Raw genomic sequence first — 18,471 nt, 5'->3', positions numbered from 1 at the left:
GTTCTTTGAAAATAAGATTCACATGGACATCGATTGACGTCGTCTTGTTTCAGACTGGCTTACTTTGAGGTGAAATATCAGTTCTACCGGCGAGAAAAACTGATGTGGGCGGTGATCAGACACTACACTGAACAAGTGGGTGATCCAAATACACTCATGCAATGTCAGAGTTCATTACATGAGCAAACACTCTTCAATATACTTACATTTTCACTTTAAATCATTGTACCTGAAGGAAGTTCAGAAGTTCTGTTTCTCTCCTCATAGTTCCTAACACAGATGTATGTGCTGGTTTTGGGTCTGGATGTTCTTGGAAATCCATTCGGGCTGATCCGAGGCTTATCAGAAGGAGTGGAGGCTTTCTTCTACGAGCCCATCCAGGTCTGACACATGCTGTTCATTTATCTATCCGTTCAGGCCTCATCATTTAATTCACTACAAATGTGAGCGTGTTATCTTTTAAATGCCAGAAATAAGATTGTATGATTATATGATACCACAGGTATTTGAGGTATATTTAATATCAATCACCACTGTAATGCATGTAATGATATATTATGACCACTAAAATGATCATCAAATCATTTAATCCTTAAACTAAAGAATTAAAGTTTGTTTTTTTTGTACATGCAGCCTGCTGTTTTATTTAAATGTCTCTAAAATTGTACGATTTATTTATATAACTTATGTATTAATATAATATATATTTTTGCTTTTTTGTTCAACAGTTCAAATTTAAAAAGACTGTTCTTTCATGGGTCATGTTTTACAAGATTGTAAAGTTATAATTTGTAGATTACTAGCATTTGTTTGTGTGTAGGGGGCTGTTCAAGGACCTGAGGAATTTGCAGAAGGTTTTGTTATCGGTGTTCGAAGTTTACTTGGCCATACAGTGGGTAAGACTCCCTGCTTTCCTACTGTTCTCCCTCAAACCCACATATACTCACAGAGGATCCTTAATGCACATGCTTATTTTGTTTTGACATTATCTTCCCAGGGGGCGCAGCTGGCATGGTGTCTCGTATAACAGGCACTGTAGGAAAAGGCTTGGCTGCCATCACTATGGACAAAGAGTATCAGCAGAAACGGAGGGAGGAGATGAACAGACCCACTAAAGACTTTGGAGAGAGTCTGGCTAAAGGAGGAATGGGCTTCCTCAAGGTACCGAACACAAGTTCCTACACAAATAATAAAACATCAAAGTATTTCCATTGTATTTGACTTTTGTTATGTCTCTGTTCTCCTTCAGGGAATGGTTGGTGGAGTAACAGGAATTGTTACCAAACCTGTGGAAGGTATGGCGGTTTACTGCTGATGTAACACACACTTGAATGAATCTGATCTGTTTTTATATTCAGTGATGAGATAACAAGTAAATATTATATTATTGGGAACTGAAAATGCACAAATAATAATCTGTCATTGGTTTAGGGGCAAAGAAAGAGGGGGCTGCAGGCTTCTTCAAGGGCATTGGGAAAGGCCTGGTTGGAGTGGTGGCCAGACCAACAGGGGGCATCGTAGACATGGCAAGCAGTACTTTTCAGGGCATTCAGAGGTGAGAGGAACATGTACATGAATATTATATTTACATACACGCCTGCAAACAGACTCACATTCAGACAACCATGTACATACACTCCCACTCAAATGTTTTGGGTTAGTAAAGTTTTGAATAAATGTATGATATTTAAAATATAATAAAAAAAGAGAAACTACTTTTAATTGGGATAATATTTCACAATACCAGTTTTTAATCTATTTTTTATCAAATAAATTCTGTCTTGGTGAGCATAAGAGACTTTTTATCAAAAAACAAAAATCTTACCAAATCCAAATATTTAAACGGTTTTGTATATATTCACATAGTTCTTAGTTGAATGAAGATTTTTTTGTTAAACCTAAATACTCGTATGTAGTATAATACCACAAGCTGTTTTAAGAGGGGGCCACATTTACTCATTTTTGCAGAATGGAAGTCATGAGGCCATTTCCTCTCACCCTAAATATAGCTTGGAAATCTTGTTCTTCCTACTTGGGCATAGATGCATTGATGTATTGTATTATGTAAGCGCTTATGAGTACTTTATATATACATTTTGGAAAAGATTATTAGATTAATGATATACATTCTGAAAGGACTAGAAAAATACTTTACATTTAATAAAAAATAATTCCTGTGGCAATTTTCTAGCATGCTGTCGGCTGTCAACTGAGTTTCAGTGTCCTAATTTGTGTCTCTTATGTCTTTGTTGTCTTGCATTTTTTTTCTCACATGTTTTTGTTTTACTGTGTTAACTAATTTTGTGACTCTTTTTTTTCATGTTTTTCATAAATTAATTCCTGGATGTGTTTGTTCTTTTTAGTTCAGTGAGTATTTGGAAGCTTATGAGTGCGTATGTGTACAAATGTGCGTATGACTGGAGTCTGAATGTATGTGTACTTATGCCTATGTTACCCAAAGACATGACAGTGAATGATCCCTCTGCATTCACTCAGTTGGGTTTGCTTGTTTCCTGGGTCCAAGAAAAAACAGTGAATTTTGCAGCATGAATGATTTTTTTAATCTACAGGCTATGAATGGTTGAAAGGTAAGCACTGCATCATTGGAAGCAAAGGATGTGAGCTGTAGCGCAGAGCATTCTGCCATAATCTACAGTTCAAGAATCCCCTTATAACTGGATTAATCAAAATGTGCCTATAATTCCCATCATTGTAACATTTGCTTCTGATCTCCACACCCCTTTCACTGGTGCATTTTGGGACCAATGGAAAGTCTGATGAGCAGAGCAGCACAGACAGGAGCAGAGATGATATAGAAAGGAGAAGAAGTACAGATAAAGCACGTATAATCACTTGTAGCTATGTTTAAGAGAAATTGACTATAAACCAACGGTTTGAATGGTATGTAATGTCCTTATAATCATAGTTAAAGGAATAGTTTGAAAAAAAAAAAATATTTATTTACTCACCCTTGTCATTTCAAACCTGCAATAAATTCATTCTTCTGTGGAACATAAAAGAAGTTATTTTTAAAAATGTTTCAGCATTTTTTTTTTTTTGTCCTTTTTACAGATGAGTTGACAAGTTATTTCCACAGTTATTAATATCTTAAATCTAGCAAAGTATATAATTTTTGTTTCATTTCACTTTTTCAGGCTCAAAGATCCATATCAAAAGACATACAAATAAACAGAAAACACACACACACAAATCTGACCAATGTAATCAGTCTCTTCATATTTTTGTCCTCTTTTACATAGTCAGAGAAACACTATCTTGCATTTTTTCATTAGCTATTGGATCAAACGGACATTAAAAAAAAAACTATATTTGTTATAAAATGTGAAAAGGGTCTATTGAATTTCATTATATGGACAAAATGTCTTTTGTGTTCCACAGAAGAAAGAATGTCGTACAGATTTGGAATGACATGAGATTGAGTAAATGAGTATCATTTTTGGGTGAACTTTGGATGATGTCCCTCTCTCCAACTGCTCTCCTTGTCAGACCAAGTCCACCGCATGAGCTCACTGCACTGCTGATGCACTGGACTCTACGACACTGCACTGCCTGGTGTGACCAGGCGCTCTCCAACCAGTAGCAAAAGAAGCATTATGCATTCAAAGGCAGTCGATGACCAGGCTAACCAATCACATTGGGCACCCATGCATTAATTCTGCCCCGGAAAGATGAGTTGGCCAATCTGTTGTGTTTTACGGTGTTCCCGCCCCTGGCTTTTTCATGCCAAACCTTTCACGACAAGCTGGAACAGTGATGAGCCCCCCCCCACCCCACCCCCTACAGTGATTCTCTAGCATATGCGCTCAATCATCCAACCATTCGTTCTGCTTTCCATCTCTTACACCTGAACTGATCAAGCACTGTCTGTATGAACTAATCACATTGCTTTTCCATGCTCGCACTGTAGAAGTAACCAAAGGTGAGCGAGGGCTTAAGGAATCAGACACTGCACGCAATAGCACAAAGAAACGTTGTAGGTTGACGCTTTTCAGTGACTCTTGAGATGCATTGCGTTTGTTCAAGGCTGTTCGGGCATGCTCAGATGAACTTTAATTGAGTAACTTCTGTTCACTACCTGTTGTTAAGAATGACTCATCCATTGCCCACGCGTTTTACATGGATGAAAAACACTGGATCACAGGATGTCGTCTTTGTGAGAGTTTTCTAACGTGCTGTTGCTGACTTGATTTGCAGGGTGGCAGAATCGACTGAAGAGGTGACGAAATTAAGGCCACTGCGTCTCATACAAGAGGACGGCATCATACGGCCCTACGACAACCATGAGTCGGAGGGCTTTGACCTCTTTCAGGTGAGGTCACCTGTCAACCCCACTGACCAGGCTCTTAGACCCCGATGGGAAGGAATGTAATCGGCATAACCCTCTATTTTAATTTATATCTACTAACAGTCAAATTGTTTTCAAGGATTGGAGTCAGTTTGACAGATTAAGGCAAAACCATTGTTTTGTCATGCACTTGTCAATTTTGAGGTTTTCGACTATTTTGCTTTCATTACATTGTCATATTTCAGACTAGTGGAAAGAAAACATCCAAATACACATTTAATTGTTTATTTTATTACACTTTATATATTTGCATCTGTAGATTTCAATTATAGTGCATCGAAATAAGTTTTTCCTCATGTACTGAGCCAGTAGGACTTACATGTGCCAAACTTTCCACTTTGATTCTTATTTATATTTTGAAGGCATTTACAGAGGGGTTTGTTCATATATCATCCTGATTTATGTAACATTTTATTTCTTCAGACATGTTTGTGTTTTTTTTCCTGGCTGTTGTCAGTACTTTATCCATAAATATGGATTTATGGGATAATAAACAGAGATGTTCAAAATCCCCTTTATAATTTTTTTTTTAATTCTAATATGTCAGCAAAAATAAGAGAATATTGAACTTGGCTTTATTTAATGCTCAGCTTTCTGCTTAGGAAATGTATGTTAATTAGTGCATATTTAAACATCATTTTCAGGTAAACAAAACTAATTGTCTTATTGTGCTGTGATTATTCAACTGGGGAAGTATGGGGATATCTATTAGTTACATTTTTACTCAGTTTACCTGTGGTGTTAAACTCGACCAAATTCCAGCTGTATTCTTCATTAAAACTGACCTTAAACTCCAAAGTTGAACTGACTCCTACCCTGCTGTGAAGAAATGAATTCCTGTTTGCCTACTCATTTAATTTTTCCCTTTTCTCTCTTTTCTGTCCTTTCCCAAATGCAGCCTGAGGAAATGTAAATTGGGAGTAGGGGATGGGATTGGGAGTATTACCTTAAAGATGTTACTGAAAACATTTAAGAAAACAGAGACATTGTAGCACTTAAATGAACCAAACTGGATATCCAGTACTAGACTCAGTCTAGCCTGGTCCACCTACAATCGAATGTTACATTGTTGTGTTTAGAAAATGATATATTATCCTAAGTCTGCATCTGAAGCTGTCTGTCTTGTGCACTTTTCTGGCTGTGCTACTTTTCCTATCTAGAAATTTTTTTTTTTTTATTTGTCTCTATTAATTTTGCCAAAAATAATTCCAGCATTATACCTCAGACAGTTTTATATCAGTATATGTTTTTATTTTGTATCCGTTAATGCCAAATATATTCAATATAACCTCATTAGTCAATATCTTATTTTTCGCCAGAATATTTTATTTGAAATTAAAAAAAAAAAAAAAAAAACAAGTTAGTTTTAAGCCTTTAGAGCCACACTGGCAAACAACAATAGATTTTCATTATTAATATTTAAACAATTATCAGATTTGTTAGGAATAGAAACTTCCAAATTTTGTCTATTTTTCTAAAATTCATTTTAATTTCATTGAATTTATGTCTGTAAATACATTTCCATTAATCTGACAACACAATATTACAGTCTATATAAAATATATTTATTAAAAATGTAATGTAAACATTATTCATTGTGAATACATAAAAATGTGCATATTAATATATGCAAACTTATTTCTATGCACTAAATGGGCATTTTACAGTGCATGTTAGAGTTAATGTCTGATGTCTTTTCCTATATACTTTATACGCTATATCTTATATAACACATGTGGTTCATAATTGTCATGTAATTGTTTAATGTGGCTTTACTGTGTTGTAATTGTATTAATTGCTTGAATCCTGTGATTTGACCCAAATAATCTGGAATAAATCAATACTCCTCTTTGCCATGATCAGTTGCATTTTGGATGATTTGTGTTTTTGTTTTTTTTAGCTCATTATGATTCAGATCATTATTGCTGAAAGAGTGTTCGGGTGCAGTCGCTACAGCAGTGTGTGCTATATTTTGTGTATTGTACTGTATGAGTGTGTATGTTTTTCAGAGGTCTGAGATTAAATATTTGGATGGAGAGATCTTCAGAGAACACTATGAATACCCAGGGCACAGAAAAACAAACATCATTATCACCAACAGGTATTCCAACAACAGAACAATTATGAAACATTGGCATTTTGCCAGTTTTCCCTTTTTTATTTATTTTATCTATCATGCAGGAGAGTGATGTGTGTGAAGGAGATCGATGTGATTGGACATTTCAACAAAGAATGGGAATGTCAGTTTGAGAATTTTCAAAGGCCTCCAAGCACAGAAGGGGGAGATTTGAAGATATATTACCAGGTACATAAATGACTTTCTTTGACAGGCTTCCTAACCGCACAGGAGTAAGTGTATAATTTAAAACATACTGATAAAGTCATGATCAATTAATTAACATTGCTTGACAACAATCTGGATGTTGGTGCAGGAACAGAACAAATTTAACCTTATTAGGAAGGACGGACAGATGCTAGTGAAAGTGATACACATGAGACATGCTGGCACGGCTGAGGTAAACATCACAGATGTGTGTTTTGTTTATTTTGTGTGGATTGTAACTTAAAACTGCTGCTTGAAAATTGTTATTTAGCTTCAGGAATAGTTCACTATTGCAAATTTGCTGAAAATGGATTTACCTTCAGGCCATCTATAATATAAATGATTTAGTTTTTTCATTGGAGCAGATTTGAGAAATATATTATTACATCACTTGCTTACCAATGGATCCTCTGCACTGAATGTCACTGGGCATTTTGCATTTCGCTAGTTATTTTACAGATGCGAAGTTGTGATTAAGCTAGTTACACAGGTTGCACTAGTTTTATCTCTTTCATGCTCACATGCCTTTACAGTAAAAAAAGTGCGTAGCTATCAAAATGACTGCTTTTCATTTTCTGTCAAAAACAAACTGTGGCCTCTATGACCTCTTTTGCTTCACACTCCACAGAGACTGCGAGAAGGAATCGACAGTGCCCAGTCTGCACGCAAGCAATATCAGATGGCACGGCAGAAATCACAGCGCTTCATCAAAACGGGCAACGTTTAAATAAGCCTTGCATTCAAAGTATCAATCATGTGTAAAACACATATTTTGGCACTGGAGTTTTGAATGTATCTCTTAGAAGTTAGAAGAGTTAGAATTAGATTTTGTTTTGATGTTTAAGCACTTTGTCTTGTTGTCATGTTTGCTTGAGATAGGTCTTGATGATGGGAGAAAACTAAAGAGATTAATTATTTTGTTAGATTATTTTGCACTTGCTATAAAAATACATCACTTCAATATACACCTGTAATGTGCAATGTGAGGCTTGTCCAGTTTAGCTCACTTACCTTGATTACAAATCCTGTCAAAAAAGGTTTTGCTCAACAGTGACACGTATAATACACAAAATATCTCTTATCTTAACAATTATAATATTGCAATGTTTTGATCTCTCTTGTATTGTTTTACAGACACACATGCATCTCTTGTCCCTTGCACTTCCCTCAAAGACATAGTATACTATGACTATGTAGTAAAAAAGTGCTATCTGTGTCACTGCTGTTCCACAGTTTGTAAAAATGGCAGACTATTTGAGGTGGAGACTATGATATGAGCGTAGCTTTACCTCTCATGGTTACTTGTTTGTTTTGGAAGGAACAAAGATGTGAGTAAACAGCGCGTGGCTATATGGCAAGGAAAGATTGCGCTGTTTTCCACAATTATGTACAGTGAATGTAATGTCAAAGCACCTGGCAATGGATCCTCTCCATGTTGCTAAGTAACTGGGCTTCCTGTACGCGGGTGCAAGTGACCCCTATCGGCCTGGTGTGGGCAGGAAAGGAGAGGTTGGCTATCCCATGCCCTTTGCTGTGGGTCTTTCCATGTCCTCTTTTTTTCCTATGCATCAGTTGACCAGACATACACACACAAGTCAATGCCATTGTGTGTAGACAGCTGTAACAGCTAACGACACCAAACGTCATAAATAATCTCCACTAATCCAATGCAAACATTAGGAATGTCATGTGTTATATAAGAATCTCCAGATCTCATCTGCCTCTCTAGATAAAAGCTGTTTTCAGAAACATTCAGTGTGCTGTAACATACGTCAATGCAGAGCAGTAAAACTGCAGTATCTAATCTAATATCAGTCTCATGACTGAACTCTATTGTGAAAACTATCTTTTAAGTTCATGCCACTGTGTTTAAAAATATAGTATTGCACTTTGAATGCACCTTGACTAAACTTTAGAAAATCAAATTGGATTAAAAAAAATAATGAACAAAGTAGAGAAGTGGATTTCTTTTTGTACAAAAAACTTCATTGTAGTGTCAATTAAAAGGATCCTTAGAACGGACTCCACTAAAAACTACGTATTTATCTCAAGACATTTTTATCTAAATCATTTTCTAACTAAAGCTCTATAGTGCATATTTTCATAATTAACGTTATTACGTGTAATCTAGCAAATCTATTTTTTATGGGAGGAATAGTGTCTGTAAAGGTTGCAATTCTCAATAGTAAAATACTCTTTAAAAACTTAAGACGGTCAGAAGCAGGATCCCAAATAAATGTTTTGGGCTCTTCATAAATCTGGTGTTTGTCTGTCTTTCTTATTTTGCGATTCTAGCTATACGATAAACTTCATACATGGCAACATGAATGTACAAGCTCTGGAACGGCGACTAGCGGAAGTACGTCAGCAGCATGTTCGCTCATCACATGTCAAGCATGCTGTCTCTCTCTCTCCTCTGTGTGTGTGTAAGAGAGAGAGACTTCAGGTTACTGAGAAAAATACGTACATTTATTAATAACATGCTGCATCTTGGTACAAAGGACTGGACAACGCAGAGGAATTGTTAAATTATTATTCTCAAAACGTTAGCCTATATGGCTCAAATATTGACGACGTGCCTTTCCATGTGGGGATCTAGTGATTAAAAGTTCACAACTCACAGACTCATTAAGCCATTTAAACAAGATTAATTGCAAAACAAAGTTAACAAATAAAGCATATTTATGAATTTGAAATACGATACGATTTGGGATAGCAATTAGGATTTTTACTTTTACTACCAAAAGGTGCAAAATAAATTTGATTCTAGTTTATTTTAGATACAAATTACATTTTTCTAAATTAGGCTACATTTACATTTGTATTAGCTGAATCATGGCTGCAACCAACTAAATTACGATGCAAGCAACTACAATAAACACCCATGCTAATAAAACATAAGCAAAATGTGCCACATATGGCTTTGCTGTAATGTTTAGAGCATGTCGGTGTATGTTTGGTGGGACCGTGTCTCGCGCTCAACAGCGCTGTCTGCGGACAGAAGGGCCACACCCGCTCCCATGAACACTAACAGATCTGTCACACGCTCAAGTGCAATCCGCACCAAAAGACGATGTAAAACGAATCCTAGTTGTTCGACAAAGCGATCCCATTGTATTAGTAACTGAAACCTGCAGATGAACATGGAGTCTCCGTCAGAGTCCGTCGCGTCGCCGCGCAAGAGCGCTTCTGAAGCGGACGCTTCGGTGGAGGACAGCCCGGTGAAACTGGACAGCAAGGCTGAGCCCGACAAACCAGCACCAGTTCGGCGGCAGAGTTGCTCAAGTACCAACAGGGGTAAGGCTTGAAGAACAGAACCCAGACTTGCTTGTGAATTATTTTCCAGCTTAATCAAGTTCACGGAGATCAAATTTGAGCCTAATCTTGAACTTTAGACCTTGCACGTGACCTGATTCATATTAGCGTTGAATTTACAATGGATTAAACAGATTAAACGTCATGTTATTTTACATATATGGAGGCCTGGTGGAAGCACATGCACGCTTTGTTCAAATTAACTGATAATATACATATTTGTAGGCGAGACCAAATATTCCTGGCCACTGTCGTGTCTGATCGATTAATTGCTCGCATGCTGTTTAGCAGTTAATGAAGAAGTGTTGTCGTTTTTCACGACTGTCACAGCTTAATCCACTCCTGCTCTCATTGTGTTTGTACGTCGATAGACAAAACTGTGGCCAAACGTGTCCGCGTTTCAGTACCACTAATAATACACGTACTTTAATGCAACGTATGTTAGTGCACAAAACACAGACGAGACAACGTTTGCATAGCAAAGTGGTGATTTCATAGCACAAAGCCGTTTGTTTTACATGGGACAGCCACACCCCTTTTGTATCTCTGATTTGGGGTTATAAATCATAGAAGTATCGGTTAATGTGTCATTCGGTAGACTATCATAGTTGGCATCGTTAAGTCAGAGCAGATTTCAGGTCTGCTTGTCTGTGGCAGTCATGTCTGCGGCTGTGCCTCAAAACCTGCTTGAGCTGCCTACCCATGCAGAATATTTGGGCACTGTGTGCGATTATGTAGTCTTCAAATGCTGTCTAAATAGGCAGTTTATTTGGTATTGAGACGCCGCCCCTGTGTCTGGCAGGCGTTGCGCTGTGCTTGCTTGTGTGTGGAGCGCTGTTATGTAACAGGTGAAGTCACACACACACACACACACAGAAGGAGAGGATATGAAGGGATATTTTCACGTCTTTTACTGCTCGTGTAAACAAATGGGGTTTTATGTTATCATGACTACTGCGGTTTTTAATGTAGGGCGTTATTTTCCCTGTGTGTTGACACGCTTGTACCGTTTTCTCTTCGCGGACACGCTGTCTAGTTGCTCTGTTATGTAACCAGAGGACGGAGGCAGGTATGCTTATGGATCCGGCCGAGGAAGGAGTCTCATTTGGGGCTCGGAAAAAGGGTCTGACACTCCTAACCCGCTAACCTATATTCTCAAATTCTCCTGCTTGTTTAAGATAACTTTCCCTAAGGATTGGCCAAAAGATTCGCCCGGGATTAAAGAGTAATTTCACGGTGCGCAACACTCAAACGTGTACACATCTTTTTCACTGGCTGAGGTTTACATCATAGCAAATAGGAGTGATTTAGGATTCATTTATTAAAAAAATGCACATGAATGGATGGTCAAAGAATTTCTTCAGATGCTGTAATCACTATGGCCCTGTCTCCATAGTAAATTGTTCCCTGGCATTGAGTTAAATATTTCTGATTGTATGTAAGGTGTTATTATGAAACATCATGAAGACCAATAAAGTCAGCATGGAATTAAAATTCACCCTATATATTACCCTATGAACTTGTTGTGAATGATTCATCCATGACTTTTTCATCTGTAAGTTATTTTTCAAGCTGGCATTCATATTTGACTCCATCTAATCAGCAAACAATGGATCGAAACAAATCCCTGCCCTACTTTTTTTTTTTTATATAATCTGTTTAACTCAGATGTACGTCACAGTGTGGGAGAAAAGATTATTCGTTACTTCCATTACATCGCAACTTTTGTGTCTCACACCCATGCACAGACTATGGAAATTCTGTCATTTATATAATCACCCCGTATGTCATTCTTGGGTGAACTGTCTCTTTAAGGAGTCTTCTTCAGCCTTAGCAGCAGTTTCCTGTCAGCAGTCTATCTAAAAGCTCCTTATTTTACTCAAGTCCAGGGACTACCTACCCAAGCTGATGTTAGTTACATAACTGTGTTTCCGCAAATTCTTCACTCCAGTGGAGGTGGTGGGCCTCAGGGTGGACAAGTGGCTACACACTAGCACTCAGCCAAAAATGTGCAAGGCCATCGCTGAGCATCTTATGTCCACTTGAGGCTATTGTGCAGTGGACCGTAAGATTGTGCTTCACTCACAGCTCAGATGCAAAAAATAAATAAGGAAAGAGCTGTGTTAGATATGTCCAAGCAGACAAAATGGTGAACAATATAATAACCATGTCCACTTGAATTAGAAGTGGTCATTCTGAGTAATATAAAGGTGTGTTCATACCATTCCAGAATTACCGTGACTTGAAATTTCAACTTGTAAAAAGGGTTCACATATTTGTAGAACTCATATTCACAACTTCAGAATTCAGGAAAGCTCTGATCTGTACCAGTTGACTGCTGCAACATCATACAGAAACATTTAAAATAAGTGGCTTCAGCAGTAAAATGTAGTAAAGCAGTTGTTTTGTAATATTTCTATTGAATATTTCCTGCAGTATTGTTGAATATTGGTAGTGTCTTAATAATGCATGAGTGCATAAGCTTTGAGTAGGACGTCCCGGGTTATCATCTAATAATATGATAATTAAGGCTTGCATTTTTAAATTGAATAAGACTGAATTAGGATGTGTGTTTCCAGTGGAATGAATATGCAAGTGAGGGGAATAAGCAAAGTCGATACAATCAGTGTTTTAGAACTGGCTTTTTGACGAGGTCTTGTCTGGAATTGTGGAGACGCACAGAACAATGAGCATACACTAGGAAAGACTCACAGAAAGAGAGCAAACACCCTAGCTTGGCTTTTTGCATTGCGATGGAGTGTTGTTGCAGTGGTGACAGGCATAATTGGCTACAGGTGCGCCCCATCTAATGTTGCAAGGCAAAGTACTTTACACACTCTCCAAAGCAGTTGCAAAATGGCCATAGCATGACGTTTGATGAGAGGAGGTGTTTTTATCAAACAGAGGGTTATGTAGGATCACTCGCTCTGGGCTAATTGACTACCAGGCCTCACGGTAACCTGAGAATTGCTGTGGATTTAGACGGTTCAAAAGTACAGAACACTGAAGTGATTGTAAATGCGGTTGTTGAGGAGCTGTTGATATGAAGGCAAGCTCTCGAGTAGATACGAATCTGCTGCTTTTAGGTAGAGGACAAGTGCGTTGTCCATCTGGTGGAATATTTGATTACACGATACACTCTGATGTTTGGAATCTCACTTTACACTCATTTACCAAAGTCAGTAGTTCCAGGAAATTGTCCATTTGTCATGTAAATCTCCATTTATGTCCAAGGTTTTGTATTTGGTTTGAAATGCCAAATAAAAAATTAAAGATTTGCTGTCTTTACCCCTTTACAGCAAAGTGAAATATCTCCATTCCTGAGCTGAAAATGACTCGCCTTGTAAACCACTTATACTAAGTCAGAGGGGAACACGTAGTTAAGATGACATTTGCTGGAATGGTGTTTTCTTTTTTTTTTGGCTGTTTTTTACCTTCTTGCACAGTGAGATTCCAGAAGAAAGGGGGCCGAGCATTCTGGCTGAGTTTATCTGAATACTCTGCACTGTATTCTGTGTACTCCCCGCTGGGCTGTAACCGTGGTTCTAGTCTTGCCACATGGCCTCGTGTTTCCCCTGCAGCATGTACCAGTAAGCTACTAGATGGTTTACATTCAGAGCAACTCCACCTCACAGGTTCCTCGTGAATCATTCTGGTATATTGTGTAATAGAATCAATGATTAGTAGGTCAAAGAGTTGACGTTTGTGCTCTGTAGGAGTGGAGCTAATTGGTTAGTGAGGCTGACTAGCTCTGGGGTCCTGATTTCTAAAGACCATATGAAGTCGAAAACCATGAAATTGACCTTTCGCAAAGACACTTAGTTGCTACTTCCAACAAGCCATGGTGCTCTCACACCACACATCATGTTCTCATGCTGTGAAAAATACATCGCGAAGCAAAGAGGACACTGACAACGTGCCAACAGACAAGACTTTCAAATTTTGTAAGAAATTCAAACTACAAATGCTGTTTTGTGGCTCTTTAAAGTGTCGTGACAGATCGCTGTAGTGCCTCAGTTCAAGCAGCATGAGAATGATCATCTCTGCCTCTTAACTAGTATCAAATAAGTAATTAGTATGAAATAAACATGAATGAACACTAGAAGGTATCTTTTTTTCAACCACGGAAAGATGTCAACACACCATTTTTCCAAGTTAAAAGTCCACCGATGTTAATCTTCTCTCCCATCTGATTTGTTTGTCGGACAAAATGGCAGATTCGGTGTAATGATTGGTCAGGTCGCCTGTCAATCAAACTCCTGGCGACGGGTCAGTTAATTGAAATAATTTTATTCTACTGACAGCCCTAGTTTGTAACAGAATAAATAAAATTGTCAAATTGAATTCAAAATGTTTCTACATCATCATGTTTACATTTAAAGTGTGTAGAAAAAAAGTTAATACATAGAAAATACTGAACATTTAAAATAAACTATTTTTCAGATAATATTTTAGTAATTTTTCCTAGTACAATCATGACAAAATAAGCCAATTATCTAATTATGTGAAAAAAATTTAGCACACTTTTAATTTTATTACAGTATCAATTCAATTGCTTTTCTTCGTAAAAAAAAAAAAAAAACTTTTTATATTTTAGTAATGGGTCCTTCAGAAGGACTAATTATAGTGAATGAACATCACACAGTTATTGAACTGAACTGAACTGGAGCTGAATAATGACACTATTGTCTTGCTATTGCAGCTGCTTTACAACAGAATTTTAGACTTGTCTCATTTTTTTTAATTTGCATCATTGATTCTGTTGCTTTCCTGTTTACTACTGTGAAGCTGCTTTGAAACAACCTCCGTTTTATAAAGCGCTATAAAAATAAAGATGTCTTGAAATTGTTTTGGCATAGCATTTTCAGATGGTTCCCTCATATTACTACGAATGGGAGAAAGTTCAATATGGTGCCTTCCAACTAAATAAGAGACAATCATCAGTTGGTTAAGTCATCGCATTCCTGCAGCTGCCGTTAGAAACTCCAGTTCCCATAGAAACAGTCAGTGTCCTGAGATACGCATTGGGACTGTACTTGCTCATTGGCTGGACCAACTTGAAATATATACTTTTTAATGCTGTTTGAGCATAGAAACAACATTTATGGAAAAGTTCATGTCAGATTTTGCTGCTGATTTGAAATATGTTATTTAAATGTGGGTTTGCCAAGCAGTTTTTGCGATTTCGGTGTTTACCCATTCAAGTAGATAGGAGGTGGTCTTGGATGCCCGAAATGGCTGTCTAGAAGCATTGCAAATATGGCCAAGAACCAACCAAATTATACAGGGACTTATTAGTCAACTTGTTGATCAGCCAACCCACAGACTAGTCAAAAATATGTTGTTTAGTCTATGAGTTGTTCAGTCAACTGGCCAGTCAGATTTGAAAATATGCAATTTTGCACATCCCTGCTGTTTTTGCAAGTTCTTTTCTCTGCAGGAATGTTTCTTTGAGTGACTATTTCATCATCACTGATGTTCACAGCCTTCTTGCGACAGAAGCTTTAGTGCTTGAGTTTAGTTGAAGCATCTAATCTCTCTTTAATTTGATAAATTGTCAGTACGCACACTGACCTTCCAAGAGAAGATGTTACGTGTTGAATCCTATTTTCCAGTGAGCTGCGTTCCAGTTTAAAATTTGTCAGAGTGTCATGTCAGGCAGGCTGGACAAAACATCTTAGTTTCTCTTGTGCAGCTGGAGGAACACACACACACACACACATTCCTGGATGGATGGATGATTCGTGGCATTGGCAGAAAGTTACACTTTTGTTGAATGATGTCAGAGCAGCTGGCAGACTAACCATAATCTTAAACGGCACATTGTTAATTCAGCTCAGAGAAGTGAGTGAATAAACATTCAGGATGCGTCCGGTTTTCCTTTAATATGGCCTGTGATACCTGCACAAGGGCAGCACTTAATGGGTTTACAGACGTTTTTGTCCAAAGTGACAAACTTTACATACAGTTTATTCTTGGGAATTGAACCCATCACACCAAGGACGATAACGATAAAGATATAGTTCTAAAAGTCGTTCTCAATATTAAAGAATAGCAGAGTCCATACCACAGCTATAACAATAAAGGCATAGAGAAACAATATCGTTGGAATCACTTTCAGAACGATTTCTTCCACCTGATGAACGATACAAACATTGACATCCAATCAGAATCGTTATCGTTCGCTGGTGTGGACGCTAATATAGTTATCTTTATAGTTATCATTCTTGGTGTGAATGGGCCTTTAGTGCTTGAGTTCAGAATAATACGCAGTACTATATAGCAGGCCTGTTCGAATGGTAGCCCACAGGCCAAATCCAGCCCGTTTCACAATTTCAGTTTTAAAGTTAGACGATCCATCATTTTGATGGATGTACATTTTCAGTCATTGTTCTGTAAAATATAGTAACACTTGATCTTTTTAAGGTGACTTCTGTTTTTTTCAGGTTTAGCTGTATTTTATCAGAATTTTCTGTTATAGGTAGAAATATTTCTCATGACAAAAACATTAAAAGCTGTAGACACTGATGTTCATATAGTGAATAAACACTAAACCCTATTAACGCATTGTATAGATGGCATATTCAGTTTCACATGATCTAAAGGTTGAAATGAAGTTAGTTATCATTTCACAATTAATTTGAAATTTTGTGCATGCAGGCCTACTAAATATTATTAATTAATAATATAGTAAGCATAATAAAGTTAGCAGTAATAATCTGATCTTTTTGAGTAATTACACATACAGTTTTATTTAAGTGAACGTGTCTTTTTTGCTGAATAGGCCATTTGGCCTCTGCCACGTAAGAGTAAACATCTCATTCATTAAGCTACTGGATTGAGGCCAGGCTATTTGTCTTCAGTGACAGTTCTCCCACTGGTAAAGGCTGCCCTGACACAGCACATCTGCATATAAGCTGGTGTGCGATGTGCCATAGCCGAGGTACAGTACAATGAGAGAACAACTGTTATTTCATAAAGCTGGGATTTTTTTTCTTCTTGTGATCAGTGTTGTATTTTACTCTGTTATCAGTTGTTAAAGACTTTGTAATTAGAGCTTTTAAAACAGGCCATCTTATTTTAAGTGGCCAGTGTCAGGCAGGAATATTTAGTGAACCAGAAATGTAACTTTATAAGTCTCTTAGTGCTTTATACAATAGCAGAACTGAAGTTATTTACACCATCCACTGGGTTGTTACCACAGACCTTCTTGTTGAAGTTATACTGTATCCACATTGACCATAGAGAAGTACCAGTTCAGCTTTTGATAAATGTTCAGTATGTCCTGTTCTCATGTTCTTGTTTTGTCATTGCCCAGAAAAAAGATACAGTTTATTGAACACACCTTATAGGCTATATTGTCACACTATAAAGTGATTACAGTAGGAACCTGTAAATAAATAGAATATTATAATGCAAAATTTAGATAGTGAAACAATGAATCAAACTTTTAAATTTTTAACAGGTGATTATAAAAATGTTTTGGCCTCGACCAGACAGTTGTAAAAATGTACTTGGCTTGAGAATACAATTCAACTTTTTGATTAAATCCAACCTCTACAATATAGTTTACACTTCTTTTGTTGTATCTCAGTGATATGTTTTTGCATTTTATATAAGAGCTAGAAGGAAAGTTCTAATTGGTAAACTACATGTTTGAAATCAACATACAAAAGCACCCCTAGAAAAAAAATTGTTCCAGTATTTGGAATCTGTATGGATTTTTTTTTTAAATATTTTTTTAAAGAAGTGTCTTCTGTTCACCAAGTCTTACCAGAAAAATTCTTAATTGATCAAAAACACAGTAATAATTTAAAATTGATTTCTATTCAAATACTTATTTAAATGTCATTTATTCCTGGGATTTCAAAGCTGAATTTTCAGCAGCCATTACTTCAGCCTTCAGTGTCACATGATCCTTTAGAAATCATTTTAATATGGCGATTTGGTGATCAAGAAACAGAGTTGTGCTCCTTAATATTTTGTGGAAACCATGAAGCATTTTTCTCAGCATTCTTTGATGAATAAAAAAAGAAAAGCATTTATTTATAACATTTATAACTATGTAAAATTCTTTGCTGTCACTTTATCAATTCAATGCATACTTGCTGAATAAAAGTGTATCCTCCATTTTTCACTTTTCTTCCATTTCTCTCTCTAATTCTATCTGCTCTTATACTGCCCCTTAGGTAAAGATGCGAGTTAAAATAGTGGGATGTCTGTTTACATTACACAAGGAAAGTTTTAGGCGTGACGCTGGCTACATCCAAACAGGGCAAACCAGTTGTCCCAACCAGCGCATCAGTTAAAACTAGGCGTTGCCTATGCGAATCTCTCGTTTCGTCAGGTGTCTTTGGCATCGTCAGGCTTTTCATTCGCTTTTGTTCTTAAACTAAAACCATGAGATAACATCTGAAAGAAAATGCCTTTCCCCTATGCCAATGCAGTAGTGTTGTGGATTAGATGA

The 18,471-nt window shown here is 37.1% G+C and overlaps 2 protein-coding genes across 2 annotated transcripts in view; both read left to right on the top strand.

The window, feature by feature from the left end:
• Positions 1-8,621, top strand: part of LOC306873177 (intermembrane lipid transfer protein VPS13C-like) — a 49,124-nt gene extending 40,503 nt beyond the window's left edge. The window contains exons 75-85 of the mRNA XM_079422277.1: positions 54-135; positions 268-381; positions 821-896; positions 998-1,161; positions 1,250-1,295; positions 1,432-1,555; positions 4,216-4,330; positions 6,376-6,467; positions 6,548-6,671; positions 6,799-6,882; positions 7,318-8,621. Of these exons, the coding sequence (XP_079278403.1) occupies positions 54-135; positions 268-381; positions 821-896; positions 998-1,161; positions 1,250-1,295; positions 1,432-1,555; positions 4,216-4,330; positions 6,376-6,467; positions 6,548-6,671; positions 6,799-6,882; positions 7,318-7,416 (1,120 nt within the window). The 3' untranslated portion in view covers positions 7,417-8,621. The remainder of the gene's footprint in view (positions 1-53; positions 136-267; positions 382-820; positions 897-997; positions 1,162-1,249; positions 1,296-1,431; positions 1,556-4,215; positions 4,331-6,375; positions 6,468-6,547; positions 6,672-6,798; positions 6,883-7,317) is intronic.
• A 993-nt stretch (positions 8,622-9,614) lies between these two features.
• The window catches only part of LOC306875357 (nuclear receptor ROR-alpha B), a 38,109-nt gene continuing 29,252 nt past the window's right edge, over positions 9,615-18,471 (top strand). Inside the window, exon 1 of the mRNA XM_079425865.1 lies at positions 9,615-9,986. Coding sequence (XP_079281991.1) covers positions 9,827-9,986 — 160 coding nt within the window. The 5' untranslated portion in view covers positions 9,615-9,826. The remainder of the gene's footprint in view (positions 9,987-18,471) is intronic.

Source organism: Barbus barbus, assembly GCF_936440315.1.
Source record: "Barbus barbus genome assembly, chromosome: 1".
In the NCBI taxonomy this organism is placed as follows: Eukaryota; Metazoa; Chordata; class Actinopteri; order Cypriniformes; family Cyprinidae; genus Barbus; species Barbus barbus.
The sequence above is the reverse complement of the archived record's forward strand: the minus strand, read 5'-3'. Positions and strand labels throughout refer to the sequence as shown.